The sequence below is a fragment of the Dipteris shenzhenensis genome, chromosome 12, assembly GCF_047967505.1.
Source record: "Dipteris shenzhenensis isolate YYH24624 ecotype China chromosome 12, Dip_SZ_1.0, whole genome shotgun sequence".
Classification (NCBI taxonomy): Eukaryota; Viridiplantae; Streptophyta; class Polypodiopsida; order Gleicheniales; family Dipteridaceae; genus Dipteris; species Dipteris shenzhenensis.
Genome location: NC_141607.1, coordinates 23,809,188 through 23,829,784, shown reverse-complemented (window position 1 = coordinate 23,829,784; position 20,597 = coordinate 23,809,188). Strand labels below are relative to the sequence as shown.

Here is a 20,597-nt window from a genome sequence, read left to right as displayed (position 1 = left end):
ATTCATTCAGTAATAAAATAATACATGGAATGGAGGATTTAACTAAATGCCCCTTAGCAGCTCAATGTCATTGAGCCATGGCCTAGTTGAATTCGAAGATTGCAGAAAACTTCAATTACCAAGCCATTGTATCATATCAAGACATCCACGTTATATCCCACTAGTTGTACTATATCTCCATGTTCAGACATCCATTTTCACATCTCCAATTGCTACCTATGCCAATATCTTCGGTATGATTCCACTTCAAATCATGACATGCACGTAGAAGAAACAAGCCAAAGAGGAGACAAATCATGATGGCATGAATCCACACACAATCACAAGGAAAAGAAGTGGAGGTTCAGACAGAAATGGCAATGAGTTTCTACTGTTGAAGTATATGTGATACTATCCATGTTGGTAGATTGATTGGGATAAAATTAGTAAGAATACATTTAAACTTGAGAAAAATATATATGAATTAAAATTTGAAGTCATATTTTCCAACATGGATCAGAAAACAACCCGATTTCCAAAAGGATGAAATATACAGACGTCCCAGTTCTTGGCTTCATGATGACTGGACTTGTTCATTTCTGTGGAAGCAGTTAGTTTATATTATCCTACAGTTATGACATTATCACAAGCACAGCCACTGGGAAAAAGCTGTTCTTTTTTTACAGAGGGGTTCTTTGACCACTGGTCAGGCAAAGCTTTGAAGACTTTTGAAGCACTATTATTGTGTCACCAGGGAAAAGAATTCCAGGAGATCTACCGGACACGAGACAGTCTTCTTCTAGTCTAGTAGAGCACAAACTTTCTTGTTGAGTTGATGTGCAGCTATGCAACAAGCAAAAAGAGAAACAAAAATAACGAGGTTATAATTGCTACATAAGAGCTAAAGTGACGCACAGCTTTGTACTCAAAATGGCTTTTTTTGAACTTCTTCTAACAATTGCATCACAGCCTTTCGGTCAGGCATGCTAGGAATAGCTCCTTTTGCACGAACACAGAGAGATGCTGCAGCTGCTGGAATATTTTGATCAGAAATAGGATCAGTATTATATCACTAAAGATCCACCTTTAGTTTGATTTGAAGCAAATTTTGTTTACAAGTTGTGGCCTAGTTGAAACAAGAATCACAGTTAATACAACCTTAAGTGGTATTGATGGAACCATTCAATTTTGGTCAAGAAAGGCACATCACCTATTAAGCATTACTTAAAAGATATGGTCTGCACTGCCAGACTTAAGCTACCCTTGCTTACAGTTGAAACCCGTGAGCCCCCTGTGCACATTTCTCCCACAAAATGCATATCATGGGCTCGCCTTCCTTCCTTTACTCAGCATCTCCAAGGGTTTCTCCCGAGTCACAGGTCATAATCTATACCCCAGGTCAAGACTTAAGAGAGGAACGTTCTCTGAAAGAATTTGTACTATCAACTGTATGTGGCAGATCATTACGATTGAGGACTAGTTATCTAGCTAGTCTCGAGCTATCTTGTCTCTGACATGCCCTTCTTCAAGTTCTTCTGGCACTCCTTGCAGCATATCTGCACTTTATCTTCCCCTCCACCCTAGTCCAGACTCCGCTGAGGGTGGAATTTGGGTCGACGGTACTAATGGGGGGCGGCCAAAAAACAATTGAGGTCTACCCCAGCAGTCTCTGTTATGTGTTCACAGTACTTAGATATCTCAAAGGCACCTGGGATTATGGTCTGAAATATAGCAGGTTTCCATATATTGATTTTTTTGGTTATCTCAATGTGAATTGGGCTGGAGTCTTGACAACAGACGGTGTACCACTGGTTATTCTTTCAGCCTTGGATCTCTAGCATTGTCTTGACAAAGTAAAAAGCAACCAATTGTGACCTTATATTCTACAGAAATAGAAATTTTAGGATAAACAAATGTTGCATGCGCAGTGGTATAGGGTGCCTACACAAAGGATATGTCCATCACATCCTTGAGAAGGGTATCGGGATCCTATATAATCACGTGTATTGTTGGTACTCCGTCATCAGTGAGAACTGGATCCACTGTCGTCGGGCTTCTAAATATGCCAAAATATGTGCCAAATGGATGGGAGGATGGATCTGTACTCCACAGGGAATCAAAGCATAACTCGAAATCTAGGAACGTGTTGGTGGGGTCCATATCATCCACAACAAACTTCATGGTGCCAAGGGATGAAAAGCACCAAGTGGGAGTGTATCTCATGGTGCCAAGGGATGAAAAGCACCAAGTGGGAGCCAGATACACTAACTTTGCTCAACCAGGGACAAGGCGACCTTAGGCTAGGTGAGCTAGAGAAGGAAGGCTCCCTCCCACTGATGGTGGCCTCCTAGATGTGGTCACCATAGAGTGCTAAGATCACTTGGACCGAGTCAGGAATCTAGCGGCCAGTAGGCGTGAGACAGAAGATGGGCCTCACAATTAACATGTCTTGTAGTTCCTAAGCCATGGACCTGTTGTTTTGTCCTCAGGGGAGCGGGAAATCTGGATGGCGGTGGGAATCAGGAAATCTGCCATGTGAGGTCCTCTGGTTAGACCAAATGGTCACCTGCTTGAGAATTCCAAACAGGATAACCCTGCTAGCAAAAGTAAGTGGATCGTTAAAAACGGGGCAAAAGCAGTGAGACAGGACTGCTTAACGATGCCCAAAAAGGACGAGAAGGGAAGCAGAAGGGGAGGAAAATCAAAAGCGGGGAAGGAGAGAGGAGTGAAACAAGGCCTCTGGCGTGCCCACCTGGCTGCTCCCCTCCTTCGCATCGGTTCGTAAGCAGAGGTTGAACTCGGAAGGTTAACAGCCTCTGGTTCGCTGGTCTCCCGCCGCATTTATGTGTTCTGAGGTGCTGCGTGTGCAGCCCAATTCCTAGGCGCAGCTCCCACAGCAGCCCCTAGGTTGCAGGTTCCCCTAGAGACGAGCACTAGGAGCTCGCACAGCCTCTGGAGCTCTGGAGCAGTCCCGAGTGGTTGGGAGTGTGTAGTGCTCCTCGTATCAGCCCACATTTGTATGCCCTTGGTACGCCGTCGCACAGATACAAACTGCTCTCCTTCGAAGGTCCTAGGCCCCCTGCCTTGGGCAACTCTTGTTGAAGGAGTTTTGGCTCATGCCGTTGGCATGCCATCGCACAAATAAAGACTACTCTACTTCGAAGCCCCCTTCGAAGTCACAGAAGTCCGGGGTTGTGGTGCAGGCTCCCAGGGTGAGCTTACCACAAAACAAGCAGTTTGGATGGGTCTCCAGGTGGCCAAGTCTAGAATTGGGATCCTAAACGTGCACACACCGGCTTGTAGACAACACCGCCCTGCTTCTTAGAGGCGGTTGACGAAGTGCCTCCAAGATGTCGACTCTTGGATTGTTGGAGGAGATTTCAACAACCTAGAGTTTGCGGAGGACAAGCAAGGAGTTCTTTGAGATGCTCACATGGCTTTTCATGAGATCTTCGACTCAAGCTCGCTTCCTCAATCCTTGAGCAGAGGTTAGATATACTTGACTCCAAAGGGGGGGATGGGTCAGATGTTCAATAGTCCAGACCGATCACCTTACTAGATACTACCTACAAGATCTTAGCCAAGGTCTTGAGTTTGTGGTTGAGGCCCCACCTCGCCACTATTATCACGACATGCACACAAGTGTCATTCAAGAGCGCAACATCCTGGACAACATCTTCACTTTTTGGAAAGCCATGGATTGGGATTGTGAGGAGTCTCAACCTATGGCGATCCTGCTTTTGAATTTCGTAAAGTCTTACAACAAGGTGGAGTGGTCTTTTTTGGATGGCACTATGTAGAGGATGGCTTTTTGAAAAATTGATTCGTGGGGTCTCGGTAATGCATGCAGGAAGTGTTAGCTAGATGCTTATCAGCGGTTACAGGGGGAGGCTTTCTCCCTTTCTCACTCAGTCCAACAGGGCTGCTCCCTCGCTCCCTTTCTCTTTGTTGTAGAGGATCTTGGCTATTAACTTCATTCCTAGGCAACAGGTGTCTTAGGGATGAGGTTCCTGTTTCACTAAAGGAGGAGCTCCTAGAGTTTGTGGATTATACAATGCTCTTTGTGGAGGGCATTGTAGAGAGTTTGAAGGGAGTCTGTGGGGCCCTAGAGACATATTGCTTGGCCCCAGGGGCCAAGATCAATTGGACCAAGTCAGTTGGTTTCCTCACAGCTGGTATTGTGACAATTCTTTCTATCTTAATTGGTGCGTTGCCCTATCAGCTAGATTTAGATTTAGATGCTCGTTGGGGAGAGACTAAAATGAAAATGTTTAGACTTCACAAGCAATTGTAGCTTGAATGAAGAGATTTTGGACTACCTTTTGATTAGCCTTCTCCTTTAGTGCTAGCCTTCATCATGGCTGAGTCTGCCCTTTACCTCCGGAGTGCCGACAGAAACTCAGTACGAAGACTTTGTATAAATTGATGCTCAAGTATGTGTGGGTGTGTGGATTTGTATGTGTGAGAGCATATTTTTATACTATGGTCTACACCCATTGTTGGGAGCTGATGACGTCAGTGGGGATGTCATAGTAGCTAGTCCCTGCTATGCATGATGGAGTTTATGGTTTTCAACCTTGTGAGTGACTATCATGAGATTGAAACTGCACTATGTTGTGTTTTTAGAGGATGAGTTCGGGAATGTTCCTGGATTCATCTAGGTATATGCTTCTGTCGTATTAGCGGACATGCAAATTTCACCTTGTGAAGTTTTCGTCCAAGTTGCGGCCTGCTGGTATTGTGACAATTCTTTCTATCTTAATTGGTGCGTTGCCCTATCAGCTAGATTTAGATTTAGATGCTCGTTGGGGAGAGACTAAAATGAAAATGTTTAGACTTCACAAGCAGTTGTAGCTTGAATGAAGAGATTTTGGACTACCTTTTGATTAGCCTTCTCCTTTAGTGCTAGCCTTCATCATGGCTGAGTCTGCCCTTTACCTCCGGAGTGCCGATAGAAACTCAGTACGAAGACTTTGTATAAATTGATGCTCAAGTATGTGTGGGTGTGTGGATTTGTATGTGTGAGAGCATATTTTTATACTATGGTCTACACCCATTGTTGGGCGCTGATGACGTCAGTGGGGATGTCATAGTAGCTAGTCCCTGCTATGCATGATGGAGTTTATGGTTTTCAACCTTGTGAGTGACTATCATGAGATTGAAACTGCACTATGTTGTGTTTTTAGAGGATGAGTTTGGGAATGTTCCTGGATTCATCTAGGTATATGGTTTCCTCACAGCAACAACTGATGCAGTCCAGGAGATCGTAGAGTGGGGGGCTACATCCGGCTTCCGGTGGATTCCAAGAGGTCACAAAGCAAGGTATATAGGCTTTTAGGTGGGCATTGATATCTCAACAGCCCAGTAGATCGCCCTTGTGCTAGAGAGTGTGCAACACAAGCTTTTGTATTGGAGCTCCGCCAAACTCTCTTTGCCAGGCAGAGCCCTAGTGGCCAATCAGATCCTTTTGTCAATGTCCTGGTTCATTCCCTCGTGCTGGTGCTTTCAGAGAGGCTGCATGGGTTAGCTCCGATGCCTAGTGCATAACTTCTTATGGCCAGGTTCTGATAGTAGGAGCAATAGTAGAGCCAAAGTCGCATGGCAGGCAGTGACCTTGCTACAAGCCCAAGCATCATTGACCTAGCGATGCAGAGCCAGAGACCTTTTGGGCAAGTTAGTGGTCTTTAGTCTCACCCCAAGCTTTGATCCCTGGAAGCTCTTGCTACAACGAGGGCTTCTCAAGAACACCCCCCACACAGGTGGACAGCGGCAACAGTCCCACGAGTGGATTTTCAGAGGCCCCCCTCACAAGGAAGGGCTCCCCCCTGATGAGGATCCTTAGCAAGGCAAGGTCTATAGACGATTGTCCGAGGGACTCATCTGGGTTAGCCCCACATGCCAGGAGTTCGAAAGGCAGTTGCTCATGTGGCACCCAAGGGTCTGAGACCAAGAGGGATGCATGCGAGATTAGCGGACTCATATCAGTTGGGCACAGTGGAACAATACCCCAGTGAGGTCCTTCGGGGTTAGGAGTCAGCTTTCTTTGGATGCAAGGGCTAGGTTGGAGGCTCTCTCACATTCAAGGGGGGCAGGTTTATGGATGACAGAGATTGATGCAGCAACCTTTGCTTGTGATGGGAGGGATTGAGCAGTGCCTGGATTCCCACCATTGGTCTAGACAATTCTCGAGGGTAGGGTTACCTCATAGGATTCAGTTTCTGCTGCAGTCCTATGGGTGTTACCGTCACAGATACTACAAAGAGGGACCAGGAGGCCTCTTGCGAGCTGAGACAGAGAGGGATCGTGGGGACGAGGCGATTTTGGATGGGCTAGAGTGGTAGAGGACATGATAGTGGGCCGGTTGGGTAGGATCTGGACTATTCGGGAGGGAGCACATTGGCGCCTTTGGATTTGGGAGGGCCGGCCCCTTTGGGAGGTCCAAGGGGAGCCAGGTGAGTGGTTTTGGCTTGCTAGAGTAGGGCACTCAGATAGGGTGGAGGAGGTGCCTTGCATTGGCCGATGCATTTAGTGGATCCAGTAGTCTAGACTCCCTCAAGGAAGCGCCATTGGGTTGAGTAGGACATTCCCCACGAGGTTTTTTGGTGTTTGTGGTCTTGTCTCTCGACCAACCTAAGACCACGAAAGATATCAATTTTCTTCTGGATAGTGGCACATGGAGCCCTTCCCATCAGCCCTTAGTTGGAGCAGATGTCGGTGGATGGCAAGTGTCTTTACTATACAGACGGAGTGTTAGAGACGATCCCTCACTGCCTCTGTGGCTGTCCGGCCGCACAGAGGATATGGGCAGCAACCTTCAAGATTGTGGCCAGCCCGCAGAGGTGTAGTATGGGGGATGGTGGCATGGGCACGCTCTCTCCATGATCTATTCTCTCCAATATACAGGATCTAGGGCCAACATGTATCCAGGATTGAGGCATATGATGCATCGCCTCCCTCCCCTGTGCCCTCCGACATCACCCAAGGATAGTGTATGGGAGACGGTGTCCAGCATCGCTGCTTGGAACATCTAGGTCGCCCGTTGTAGTCAGATGATGGGAGGCCAACAAGACTCCTCGGTGGCTATCCTCATTGCCATATGGCAGGACATCATATTCACCTTGTGTGCCCTCTAGGAGTGCCGTACTCCACAAGTTCTAGAGCCACCGCTAAAAGGCAAGAGTGTTTCTGCAAGGTTTGGCATGCAAGCATTTTTAATGCCATTACCACGAGAGGTATTTACTGGATGTATAGACCACAACCCTAGCTGTAAGCCCCTCTTACAGAGACTCCCTAGGCAGTGAGGTAGGTTCTTTGGAAACACGCTGGTTTCTTTGTGACAACCAGTGTTTTATTTTCTTTTCCATGATCAGCACCTTTTGGTTTTGCTGATTTCGTATGGGTGATTTTCAAGCTTTAATAGAAGTTCTTTTCTCTGGCAAAAAAAAGAGAAAGAAGAGGGGGCCGAGAACACAAAGGAGGGAGGGAGGAAAACCAGAAGAGAAGGAGAGAAAGGAAAGGAGGGCTGTGAACACAAAGAAGAGGTAAGGAGGGAAGCCATGAGGCTATACACCCCCTAGGTCAACCTAAGATATGGAAGGTACCTTGCCGTTTGTGAGCAGTCAAGGCACAAAGGGAGGAAATGAAGGACAAAAAGGGAGGATGTTGAACCTGAAAGGGCTCAAGAAGAGTGCCCACAAGCACTCCTTTAGACCACAAAGTGGAAAGGCCTTGGATGAGGACAAGAACTTCCCAAAAGGCAGTTCGTCAGCCCAAGAAAGGGTTGGACAAAAAAACCCACAAGCTAAAGGAACGACGAAAGGCAAAAGGGGCGTGAGCAAGTGCAGAAGGGGATTAAAGCCGAACAAGGGAAAACCATCTTGGCTAAAGATATAATGTGGGAGAAAAGAAGCCATGAAGGTCTCAGATGAAGGACGGGGAACTGTAGCAAGCCTCTGCACAATGCCCAAGCTTTCACTGGCAATAACAAATCTCTTTCTTTCCATCGATACTCTGCCAATGGTCCCAAGAAAACTTAACTTTTGTCGCGTTAGCATCTGCTTAACCTCTTCCACCTATATTACTTGAGCATCCTCCTCTTGAAGCTAGTTTATTGCTTCATCTTCCTTCTCCATCTTTCTTCTCTACCTCTACCACACTGGTGAATGTTGCATGATCAGAACCTTGCATTTTTTGATTGTTGAAGTGTGAGAAGTGGAAGCCAAGATGCGCGAAGGGGAAGAAGCAACAAATGCTCAATTGTTCTATTGAAAATTATTTAACAACAATGAAGTACAAGGGATAAAACCATAAGGTGTAAGACTACTGGGGTTAAGACCCTTACAGACAACTAACTTATGGTTAAGGGAACAAATGTAAATGAGGGTGAAGGTGCCCCTAACCTTATCACTACCCTACCAATAACCACTACCTTAATATTTCCAACACCTCCTGCACTCAAACTTTTCTTAATACCTTGGTGAACACATCAGCCACATTCTGATGTGTCAGGAAAAGATTAAGCTGATCTCCCCTGCATATAACTGCTCTCTGACATAATGTTAATGAATTTCAATGTGTTTTGTGTGGGCATGAAGTACAAGATTCTGTGCTAGTGCAATAGCACTTTGAGAATTGGAGTTGTGACTCAATGATGCATGTACATCTACAAGCAATCATCGCAACCAAACACGTTTGATTGTTATTTGTGAAAGCTACCTTGTACTCAACTTCATAAGAGCCATCAATTGTTTCTTACTCAACCATGAAATGCATGAAAGCCCCAAAGAGAAACAATTTCCATTGGCCAGTGTTATAATCACGAATTCAATCTAAGTCACTGTATGCAACTGCAAGTCACCCTTCAGGAAACACCAATCCAAATGACCGTGTGCCTTGCAAGTCGTGGAAGACACCCTTGAAAGCCTGCCAATGTAGTGTCATTGGGCTGGATAAAGGTACTCAATTGCAACACTACAAATTGAATATCTGGCCTAGTATTGCTTGACTAGATGAGGCGTCCAACAGCTTGATTGTAGATAACGGCATCAAATGGTACACTGCCACGACGCCCTATCCAGGCATCACAAAGCCTATGGCTGCGCCACATACACCCCTTCCAAGAGATCCCCATTCAGAAAGGCTGTTTTTATGTCCAACGCAATTTCCAACCAAAATGTGCATGCTGAACTCAGTAAACAGCAAGATCGTGATTCTTTTGATATGTTTGCAGGGTTGCTGCCCATATCTTTTGATACAAAAGCTGATATACCTGCTGCAAATCAGAGTTTGCAATAGGAACCACAAGTTCTGGATGCCTCAAATCAGCCTATGTCTGATCCTGTTACTCAGCAAGACATTGATGATGTTGTTGCACAAGAAGGTTCAGCCTTGCAGGAAGCAAGAATAGTCCCACATTGGCTGCTTCATACTCTCCAAGAGAGCAGACTTTGCTCCTCTTCCTGGCTGGACACGCAGAGACATTGATGAGAGAAACTTTTCAGATTCAGCTTGGGTTAGCAATCTCTTTGATGGGGATGAACCTGATTCTTTTGAGGCTGCACGAGATAGTGCGCATGGGATGCATACCATGCATGCTGAAGTAGATCTATTCAGAAGAAGCCCCTTTGCTTTAATCATGCATCAGGCCATCTCCACAAGTGAAACCATTTTTACATCAACTGCACCAATTTGCTCTCGAGCATAACGCACAATGCATTGATGCATGATGCCCTTCTTAGCCAAGAATTTTGCAAGTTCATTTGAAATGATCCCCCCTCCCCCCCCCCCTTCCTCCCTTTGTCAAAAAGTAGGATTTGCACTTGGCATCCTGAATGATTTTCAACCAACAGAAATAAAGTGCTTGAAGACCATTAAAATTTAGCACTTCATTGCTTCCATCCAAAATTTGTGTAGCAGCCCCTCTGCTGCATCTGGCCATCTCCAGGAGTGACTGATTTCTATGTTCAACCACACAATGCTCCTCTAGAGTATAACGAGCAGTGCATTGATTCATGATGCCCTTCTTATTTTTGCAAATTCATTGGACATGTATTCCCCCCTTTGTCAGATAGTAGGATTTGCACTTGGCATCTTGAACGATTTTCAACCAAAGCAATGGAGTGCTTGAAGCCCATAATTTTTTTTGCTTTTTTCTTTACTGAGAATGCAACCCTCACACACATGTTTTGGGGGAACCTCCAAATATGGAAATGCATCAACCATCCGATATCTCTGTAAGAGCATCAGGCTGCCATAGTTGACATGCCCGAAGTTGGCATGCCACAACTTTGCATCATACATGGCAAAGGTAGAAGGAGAAGCAACTACAAGCATTGTGTAACCGCTTATCAAAACTATCAAGCTCAAAGAGTACCAGACATTACCAAGGCATACTCATTTTCTATAGCTTGATCGTGCAATTATCGTCAAAAATAACATGATATCCCCTTCTTGTGAAGAAGAGATAGATAGAAAATTTTTCTTGCTCCCAAAACAAAAAAAACGTCATAAAGATGGAATCAGAGCCATCAAAGGCTATGAGCAAGATCTCCCCAATTCCTCTAATAGGATAAGAAGAATTACTGGCAAAAGAAACTTTCTTGCCTATAGGAGAAAAAGACAATTTGTCAAACAACAGCTTTCTAGACATTATGTGTTCAGATGCACCATTGTCAAAATACCATGTGTCAACAACTCATCAACATTGAACGAGCAGAACTTCCAAGAGGCATCGTAACTACAACTGAAGAATGCCCAATCATGCTCTACAAAGTCGGCAGTAGCATCATCCTCATTGGTATCCGAAGGTGAAGAATCTGAAATTGCCATATCAAACTCTTCTTTTTCTCCCTTGTAATCCTTTTCGGGTACTCAGTGATGTAGTGACGTGACTTTTTGTAGTAATGCCATTTTCCCTTTTCTTGGCTTATTTGTATCCCTCTTGTCCTTTCCAGATGATTGTCATGCATCATGCTTTGGCTACTCCAACGAACTCAGTGATGTAGTGACATGACTTTTTGTAGTAATGCCATTTTCCCTTTTCTTGGCTTATTTGTATCCCTCTTCTCCTTTCCAGATGATTGTCATGCATCATGCTTTGGCTACTCCAACGAACTTTGACCTTCCTTTGTACTTAGTAGCAAATGCCTGCTCTCCACCACGTATATTAGCTGACATGTTTTTCCACGTCTACTCCTCTTGCAATGAATTTCCCACAAGCTCCTGTAAGTGTCTTTGGATTACCTCTTAGGGACAAATTGAGTGACGTGTGAAAGAGAAAATACGGCTCCGGCAAGGATTTCAAAGTAGTGGGGCACCTGGAATGGCTTCGTCAATATTCAAGAGTTGCTCCATGAGATCCTGAATTTTAGTCACATGGTCTGACAGTGAGTCTCCTTCATGCATCATTACTGAAACAAGTTCCCGTTTAAAAAATGAGACACTTCCCTCATTACGGGCTTGATACATCGCATCCAAAATGTCCCATGCATTTTTAGAAGTCCTGCATGACCTGATATGAGGTATAATGCACCTCTTCACTGAAAGTGCAATTAAAGTTAAGGCTTGTGCATTCCTAGCATCCCATCGCCTCAGCTATGAGATGAGATATGAAGCTGGCCCATAACTGTCCACACTCCATGCAAGAGATGAATATGTAGATATCCAGGTGAATGGATGACCCATCTCGGTAGGGAAAAGGAAGTGCTCCCTATAGAATGTCATATCATTGGCATGTGGTTGTGTTAGGGACGTCCAAGTGCAGTAAATATACACCTACCATAGCTTGTTTCTAATGACCTAATGAATTTCCTATTGTGTCATCCATATAGTCGGTGCCTCGCAAGAGTAAAAATATGGTGCGAGATGGCTCTTAGCTCATCCTCCCTACCCCCCCTCAGCTCCTCTGCCCCTCTGCCCCTCGCCTCCTCCTCTCCTATCCGGGACTGTTACCCAGCAGAGGAAAATGGGCTTCCTAGCAGAAGAAAACGGCCAGCTTTTTTGTGACTTATATGCTCTCCATGTCGAGCTGGAAAAAGGTGCCTTTCAGCTGCTCAACATTTGAAGCACTGCTTCTCCAAAATGGGGTTTATTGGGCTCTGGATCTGCTTCTATAGTCGCGCCATTCCTCAGTTCCTACTGCTCTCAAGGTCAGTGAAACCTGAGAGCTACAGCTTCAAGAACATGGCAGATCTGCTCTGTAAACTGTCTTCAAACAAAGCCTTATTTGCATTTTTTGGTGAGCTGCATTTCAAGCTCCAAATCTGTGTTTTTAGGTGCCATATTCAGCTCCAAGACCACATTGTTACAGCTCCAAAACATCAGCTACAAGGCAAGCTCTATCCTTCCGACTCTCCGTCCTTCATCCTCAGACCCTCTCTCCTCGCTCTTCTCCCTTGCAATTCCCTCGGGAGAGTCATGACTAGCAATGTAGGCCTCCAAAACAAATGCGGGCTGAAACGGAGAGCACCGAACATTCCCACTGCTTGGGAGAGCTCCAGGAGCTGGGCAAGCTCCTAGTGCTTGTCTCTAGGGACACCCGTGCCACCCGTGCCATAGCCTCTCCTCCACCACTTCGCTGTGCTTTTAGCCCTTGTTCTGCCCCTTTTGGTCACACCATTGCTGTGTGCAAGCCCCGCCACTGTTCGCGCTTGAAGCTTCAAGCAGCGTGGTTGGTCGGGTGCTCTAGAGTGCCCGCTTGGCTGCTCCCATCCTTCGCATTGGCTTGTGGTGGGCAGAGGTTTGCTGGAGCAGCGATCACAAGATATACATGCATTAAGATCATTTGTGGGATTATTAAAGAAAGTTTGTCAACAACTTTCCCTTTATTGCAAATCTAGAGACAAAACTTCCTAGAAAAGCCATACATTTCCATTGGACTAAACGACCAGACAAATCTTTTGAAGCTTTGAAAGAAGCTCTTACAAAGGCTCCTATGTTATAACTACCTAATTTTCTCTAGACCATTCTTTGTAGCTGTAATTGATGCTATTGGCATTGGGAATAAAGCAGTCCCTATGTAAGCTGGACATCCCACAGCATAAGCAAGTGCAGGGTATAATTATAGCACATACGATAAAGGCTTAATCGTTGTACTTGTGTCTTTCCTAGATTATTATGGCATCCATCGTCCACTCAACTTTTGGGAGAAGGGTCCTATGTCTGTGATGACTGCCCCCAGTCCCTATGTAGGCTGGACCCCACAGCATAAGAAAGTCAAAAATTAAAACCAGCAGGGTATAATTATAGCACATACGATAAAGACTTGACCATTGTACTTAGTGTCTTTCCTAGATTATTATGGCATCCATCGTCCACTCAACTTTTGGGAGAAGGGTCCTATGAAAACTAAATCTCTGTGATGACCGCCCCAACCTCTTGCTCCTCCCGGTCCTATGAAGGGTCCTATGAAAACTAAATCTCTATGATGACCGCCCCAACCTCTTGCTCCTCCCGGTACAAGAATTTGCTATTCCTCATGCATCATTGGATAGCGACTGCTCCAAACAGAGGACTATGGGGAACTGCTCCAAAATTAGGGCTATGGGGAACTGCTCCAACTAACATAGTCTCTATCCTGGCTGCTCCAAACATAGAGTGAGAAAAAAGAGGGGGGGGAGGGGTCCGAAATGGGGAAAAAGAAGGGAGAAGAAGTGGGGGCAGGAAACAAACTGGGGGAAAATAAGGAAGAAGGGTTAGAGGTAGTAAAGAAATTGGGGGAAAGAAGGTAAGGGAGGGGACAGGGGGTGTCATGAGGGTTGGTTGGGGGGGGGGGGTAACAAGTAAGAAGGGGGAAAAGGAAAAGTAACGAGGGAGAAGGTGGGTAAGGAAGAAGAGAAAGGGAAGAGATAGAGAAGACAAGAAGGGGAAAGAAAAGCGAGAAGGGGACAAGGGCAGCAAGGGAAAGAGAATACCCTTGGGCCACCAATAGGTCTTCAAAAGAAGCCAAAAGCAAGAAAATGGATTAAACGTGGAGGGGGGGCGGAAAGGATAAACAGGGGGTCAGGGGGAGCTACAAATAGGGAGGAAGGGAAAGTGTGAGAAGTTGGAGGACTGGAAGTGCTGCCCCCATCCACCCCGGACTGGGAGCAGTGATCATTAGATATACATGAGTTGAGATCATTCATGGGATTATGCAGCTTTTAAAGAAAGTTTGTTGACAACTTTGCCTTTATTGCAAATCCAGAGATAAAACTTCCTAGAAAAGCCATACATTTCCATTGGACTAAACAACCAAACAAATCTTTCGAATCTTTGAAAGAAGCTCTTAAAAGGCTCCTATGTTACAACTACCTAATTTTTATGGACCATTCTTTGTAGTTATAACTGATGCTATTGGTGTTGGGATTAAAGTAGTCCCTATGTAGGCTGGACATCCCACAGCATAAGAAAGTCAAAAATTAAAACCAGCAGGGTATAATCATAGCACATATAATAAAGAATTAACCGTTGTACTTAGTGTCTTTCCTAGATTATTATGGCATCCATCGTCCACTCAACTTTTGGGAGAAGGGTCCTATGAAAACTAAATCTCTGTGATGACCACCCCAACCTCTTGCTCCTCCCAGTACAAGAATTCGCTATTTTTCATGCATCATTGGATAGTGCCTGCTCCAAACAGAGGACTATGGGGAACTGCTCCAAACATAGGAACTGGTCTAACATAGCCTCCTCTATCCTGGCTGCTCTAGAGTCCAAACATAAAGTGAGAAAAAGAGAAAAGGTGAGAGGGGGCACACGTAAGAAGGGGGAAAAGGAAACATAAAGAGGGAGAAGGCGGGTAAGGAAGAAGAGAAAGGGAAGAGAGAGAGAAGAGAACAAGGGCAGCAAGGGAAAAGAGAATACCCTTTGGCCACCAAGAGGTCTTCAAAGGAAGCTAAAATCAAGTAAACGGATCAAAGGTGGAGGAGGAGGGTGGAAAGGATAAACAGGGGGCCAGGGGGAGCTACGAATAGGGAGGAAGGGAAAGGGTGACAAGTTGGAGGACTGGAAGTGCTGCCCATCCACCCCCAGCACCTAGAAGGAGGCACAGCAACCCGACTGGCTGCTCCATGTTCTGCGCAAAGAAGGCGGCCCCAGAAGGGAGCTTGGAGAGAGAAGACCCATGAAACCGTGGGCAGTCTGTTAAGCCAGAAGGCTGGCTTGAAGCACCTGAAGCTTCAGGCAGAATGTATTAATAAATAATACCATTATTTTTGTTTCTATAAACCTGGCTGCACATTCTCCACTCAACTCTGGCAATTTCAAGTTCCAGCAATGTAAAAGTGAGCTTTTGATTTGCTACAAAAAAGGAAAGAACAAGATGCTTGTTTGATCTTACTTGCAAACTGAAGGGCATCAGCTGGTGATCGACCTTCCACAAGAGCCACCGCATATGCAGCAGTGAAGGTGTCACCAGCACCTGTTGTATCAATCACGTTTGGAGCAAGAATGGCAGGTTGCATTGTAATGTGGCCATCTTCAGTCAAGAGTATTGACCCTTTCTCTCCTAACTTCACTAAGACTTGTTTCACACCCTGCAAAACATTAAACCATTGGATATCAAGATTGGAACTACCATGAGTTATAAATACATTTTGATAGAATCTGTAAGAGAAGAAATTGGTTGAAAGGCCACAAAACCCTTTGTACTCTATGTTATTCTATATACTTCCACTTGTTCTAGGTACTGTTCTTGAGGCCCAGACTGTATGCCCAATGCTCCCTAGATTTTCAGACTGTATGTGGTCCTTATTGCTCTTTCTGCTTTTTTTCCTAGAGTTTGCTTGCTTTTTCTAAGCCTCCCGTCCTCAAGTAATGCATGTTTTTTAAAAAGATGTTGTCCTGTCATCCATTATCATTGTATGTTTCTTTTGAAAGCAGGAATGTTCTATTCATATAGACTAGCACAAATCCAGTAGTCGACCCAAGACAGAAACTGCCCATGTTTAAGATATTAATAATTAATAATTTGGAAAGTCAATGTTTTCATACCATTTCTTGACATTGTCTTGCAGCCTTAACGATGTCTTCGAGGCTTTCTACCGGTGCTTCTGTTAAACGTGCAAGCTCTGTCTCATTTGGACTAAAGAGTGTTACACAGTGGAAAAGATCTTCAGGGATAGGCGCCTCGATACCACCCGCATCCAGGATGACTGGTACATTTGCACTCCTGGCAATCTGCAGCACCAAGATTCTACATTTCAAGTAACATATTGCAGAGTACAAACAATTCCTAAGACTGAAGAAATAGCATTCAGCTCCAACCCCTTAAAGAAGATCCTCAAAACACCAATGTTTAGTGGTTCTTCATACACAACAGGCGTTTGCCATGCTTTCTAGGAGGAACAAAAGAAACACAAATCTAAGCTTTGCTAAAAGGGAAGTTCATAAGAGATTTGCAGGGAAATTTTGGAAAGAAGTTCTTCTTCCCCAGCAAATAGCTAAATCCTGAAACTAAACGCACTTGCATAAATTCCAAAGACAGACTTTTACTTTAGAATTTCTGCCAAAATGCTTAAGTCAAGCACTATCTTTAGCAAGAATGCAACAAACCAGTCCACAAAATTAGCTTCTTATACAGATGAAGCTTACCTTCGCAGCCTCCAGGTTTACTGAGTCTGGAACTTCCCTTTGTAAAAGCACAGCCCCAGCTCGCCGGATCAGCTGTTGTGTGCTCACAGGAAACCTGCTTATGTTGTCTTCTAACCTTGGCCAGGAAACATTTGCACCTCCAACAATGATGATGGAATTTTGACCTCCAGGTTGCAACATTACAACAGCATGGCCGGTGGGGACAGCAATAGAATTCAGATGCTCCAATCGGACCCCACAAGATGTAAGGGCATCACGAATTAGTGATCCATGAGCATCTTTTCCAACCTGCAAGGAAACGTTGTCAGCAAGTCAAGCTACAATGCAGCAAATTCGCATATGACAATGTCTAAAAATCATGCTTGAGGACATTACCTTCGCTTTGAGTCAGAGAGCTTGAGACCTGACAGAAACCAAGCTTCTCACAAATGGAGAAAGTGCTCAAGAAAGCACTCTGCAATTATTTCAACCAGTATGGCCCCCACAGTAAGGCTTAAAATTATGTGAGAAGTATTGTAAACATGCCAATGAGATGGTAAATCAAGGCATTGTTGTTGACTTCTGTGGTTCTAAAATGACTATTCTTTTTCCTCATTGAACCTGAAGGTGAAGCAACCAATTAAACTTACAAAACCAAACTTCTAAGACTGATGGAAGGTCAAAAATGAGTGATCAAACTAAGATAGGATAGAACGATCAAGATGTGACACCACCCTTCCTATCCGCTATGATATGTCCTCCCCTGTTGCATATGTTGTCGTGAATCCTTTGGAAAAAAGAAAATGCCTCTTAATCATTCTTCCACCTCTGATACCATGAATTGTTCTCCTTCTTGATGCAGCACTCTGCAGGAAATCTGGATGATGCAAGAAGTTTTCTTAATGAGCTAGGCTTCTCTCTCTTCCCCTAGGTGTCCTATTGTTACACTTGACACTACTGCTATTCAAACTTTGAGAATTTGGAACCAAGCTTGTATACAAAGTCTTCATATCTGATTTGATTTGATAGCTTCCTAACTGGACATGACGGACAGCTAGATGATTGAGATTGCCTCAATGAGACAAGATGTAACCCTGCAAGCATAGAGTTAGTGGATCATGGCACTAACCTAGACTTTGATACCAAGGAAATTTCTTAATGTAACTCGGCATAAATTCTCTAATTGACACGATACTCAAATAAGCAACCAAAATTTTTGTATATTTGCAAAAAGATATACTTCCAAAGATTATCAAAAGTCCAAAAAAGAATAACACACATCAAAGGATCAGATGGGACTTCCCTATTGGGGATTTGTAATTTCAAGTAAACAAAGAACCACAAGAAACTGAAAGACCCCTTCCAGATTTCTTCAGCTACCCCATGTGGATTGACAGATGCTTTCAGCTCGTGACATTAGGGTGGATGCCATCTTAATAAGTACATTGGGAGTCCCTTCAAATTCACAAGCTGCTCTAAAACCAAAACATATAAGATTAGATACTTTTAAATAATAAAAATTGCTTACTTTCTCACACTCGATTGCTAATGGTGGCATAGCTTGTAATCCATGGGGTTTCTCAAAACATTGTTCTTGATGTAACAAAGATGCTGAGCCAAGCAATCTTCAGGATCATAGCTTTTAGGCTATTTGGCAAGGCAATACAGAAATTGTTTGACATTTTTTAGATCCTCTTTCCTTCTGCATGAAGGAGCACTTACATGGTTTGCTAGAGGAGCTCTTGATTACAAAGATCACCTAGGGGAGCTAGATTGGAAAATTTTCCATGACATGGTCCGTGGTATCTCAAATCTGCGAGGGATAGATTTCGTAGTCTCAACTATCCTCCTGTCAAAGTCAGTAAATTGCAATTGAGGTTTGACATAACAATGGTGCATTGACAGAAAACAAACAATATAGAAGTAAATGACAAATTTGTAGAGTATCAATAAGTCAAATCACAGCCTAGCATTGATTTTCTTTGATGCACCACTTTCAATCGTCATCCCAAGGCGATGCAAGCAATGGGCCTCCACTCCTTTGTGAAACCATAGACCTTTCTTTGGCGCACACCTTAAGATCATCGTTCTACCATGGCATAGGCAAAGGAGGCTTCATCACCACTTGCCCCTTGTGCCGTTGTGTGGAACCATAGTCATTTTGATGGCATCAAATGTGGAGCAAACTATTGGAGAGCGTGAAACTCTCCCACAGATACAGTTATATATGGCCACATTACATTGCCTTGCCGTGGTATGATTGACTCAAGGCCAACCTAGCCACACTTAATTGTTGGTCTCCTTCACTTTCAAGCTTGGGACATAGGCTTCTTTGAGCTAGATTCTCTAAAGCAGACACAAAGTCCTTGCTTGGAGCCTCTCTCTCTTTTTAAGATTTGCATATACACCTTAGCCTTGATCAGCCCAAATCACTCAAAATTCTATGAGATCTGAACTGATCTTATTTGGTTCATCTTCTTAGGATCACCAATTGATTAAGAGTAGATAATCAAGGGTATTGCAAAGGAGTTTTCACATGGGTCATCTAGAGACCTCCAGCATCATATGCTCAGTACCAACTTGAACCTCACTTCTCCAAATTGAGCATCAGTTAGGAATATTTGGTTTCCCTTCACAGACTGAACATAACTTCTTTCCTCTAGGATACGATCTACAAGGTCCTCCTAGATCAATGCTCCAATTGCACAGAGGCTTGGAAGTTGGGATGCATTACTAGGCAATACCCATGACATTTCAAGATCCACCGTCAAGTTCCCCTGTCAACACCAACGTGATCATCCTCATGGTTAGAGTTCAATGAGCTCCTCTTCCTTCTCCATAATGATGGACCCCGTCACCCCTACAATAACATCCGCCTCTTGATCTTCCATCTCATCAATGTCACGTCTCCTTTGCTTACACAACACCTGATTCCTATACCTCATTGCAAGCTGCCTTCCCTTTTTCTCACCAATGTGCCGAGAGTGAGATAACATCCACCTCTTGATCTTCCATCTCATCAATGTCACATGTCTCCTTTGCTTTCACAACACCTGATTCCTATACCTCATTGCAAGCTGCCTTCCCTTCTTCTCACCAATGTGCCGAGAGTTTACTATTAGATAATCAAGAAGATTCGCCTCATAGAAAAGGTCTCAAAGAAGAGTAGGAAGAAAACAGGATTTTGAAACACTGCTGGATATAGAGAGTACTTGAGAACACTTAAAGCAAAATTATGCAGGAAACCTTGGGTTCATGGCTTTGTGAAGCCAATTATGCTTTCCTTAGGTACCAGCACATTTGAAAGAGACGAACAAGAGTTTCAGTTCGGTCATTCAAGATCTCGCTCCATCTCCACATGCTCTGCATGTCGTAGATCTGTAGGTAGACTATGCAAATGTGGTCTGCACTTCGTTCTATGAGTCCACAATTAAAAATTTTTCTTGTAAGACTTATATCTGTAAACCGAAGAGAGAAACAAGTGCCTATGTTTGAGTTCCTTCTACTGACTTGCTATTGGTTCGCTAAATGATCTTTCAGCTACGATGTAATCAGTCAAAGTTTGAGCCAAATTAGCCCTATCCTCACTAACTTGGCCCAAAGTTGGCTATTTGAAGGCCAAGTTTGGGCTAAATTAGCCCTATCCTCACTAACTTGGCCCAAACTTGGCCTTCATTACATACGAGATCGTTAGGATGAGAAATTAACTTGCATACATATCTGAAGCTTTTGGAGAGTTTTGAAAGCCTATACAGCGTATCCTTGGGGCTGGCTGCTTGCAGGTTGCAACCAGGAGATCAGTGATACTATGTGCTTAGCTATTTTAAATTCGATTGGACTGTTTGTACAGTTTGCAGGTATGAAGTTGTTACATGGGCATAGAGATTGGACTTATAGGTGCACAGCTCATGTCCCAGAGCCAGCTATTGACAGTCAAGGGGCTGAATTACATGCGGAATAGAGAACCATAGCAGTCAACAAGAACTGAAAGTTTTCTTCTCTAAGTACATATGCAGGTGCATAGAATCTCTCTATTTGCCTTCTTTCAATTCTGTGATGTCTTCACCATC

The 20,597-nt window shown here is 44.2% G+C and overlaps 1 protein-coding gene across 2 annotated transcripts in view; it reads right to left on the bottom strand.

Moving 5' to 3' along the window:
- Positions 1 to 513: 513 nt before the first annotated feature.
- LOC147896002 (ribokinase-like) overlaps positions 514 to 20,597 on the bottom strand; it is a 31,109-nt gene continuing 11,025 nt past the window's right edge. Inside the window, exons 2-5 of one of the 2 annotated variants that reach the window (XM_087382705.1) lie at positions 16,549 to 16,836; positions 15,949 to 16,134; positions 15,296 to 15,491; positions 514 to 1,011 (exon numbers count right to left, since the gene is read on the bottom strand). In XM_087382705.1, the coding sequence (XP_087238831.1) occupies positions 905 to 1,011; positions 15,296 to 15,491; positions 15,949 to 16,134; positions 16,549 to 16,836 (777 nt within the window). In that variant the 3' untranslated portion in view covers positions 514 to 904. The remainder of the gene's footprint in view (positions 1,012 to 15,295; positions 15,492 to 15,948; positions 16,135 to 16,548; positions 16,837 to 20,597) is intronic. The other variant, XM_087382706.1, reaches the window with a different exon arrangement.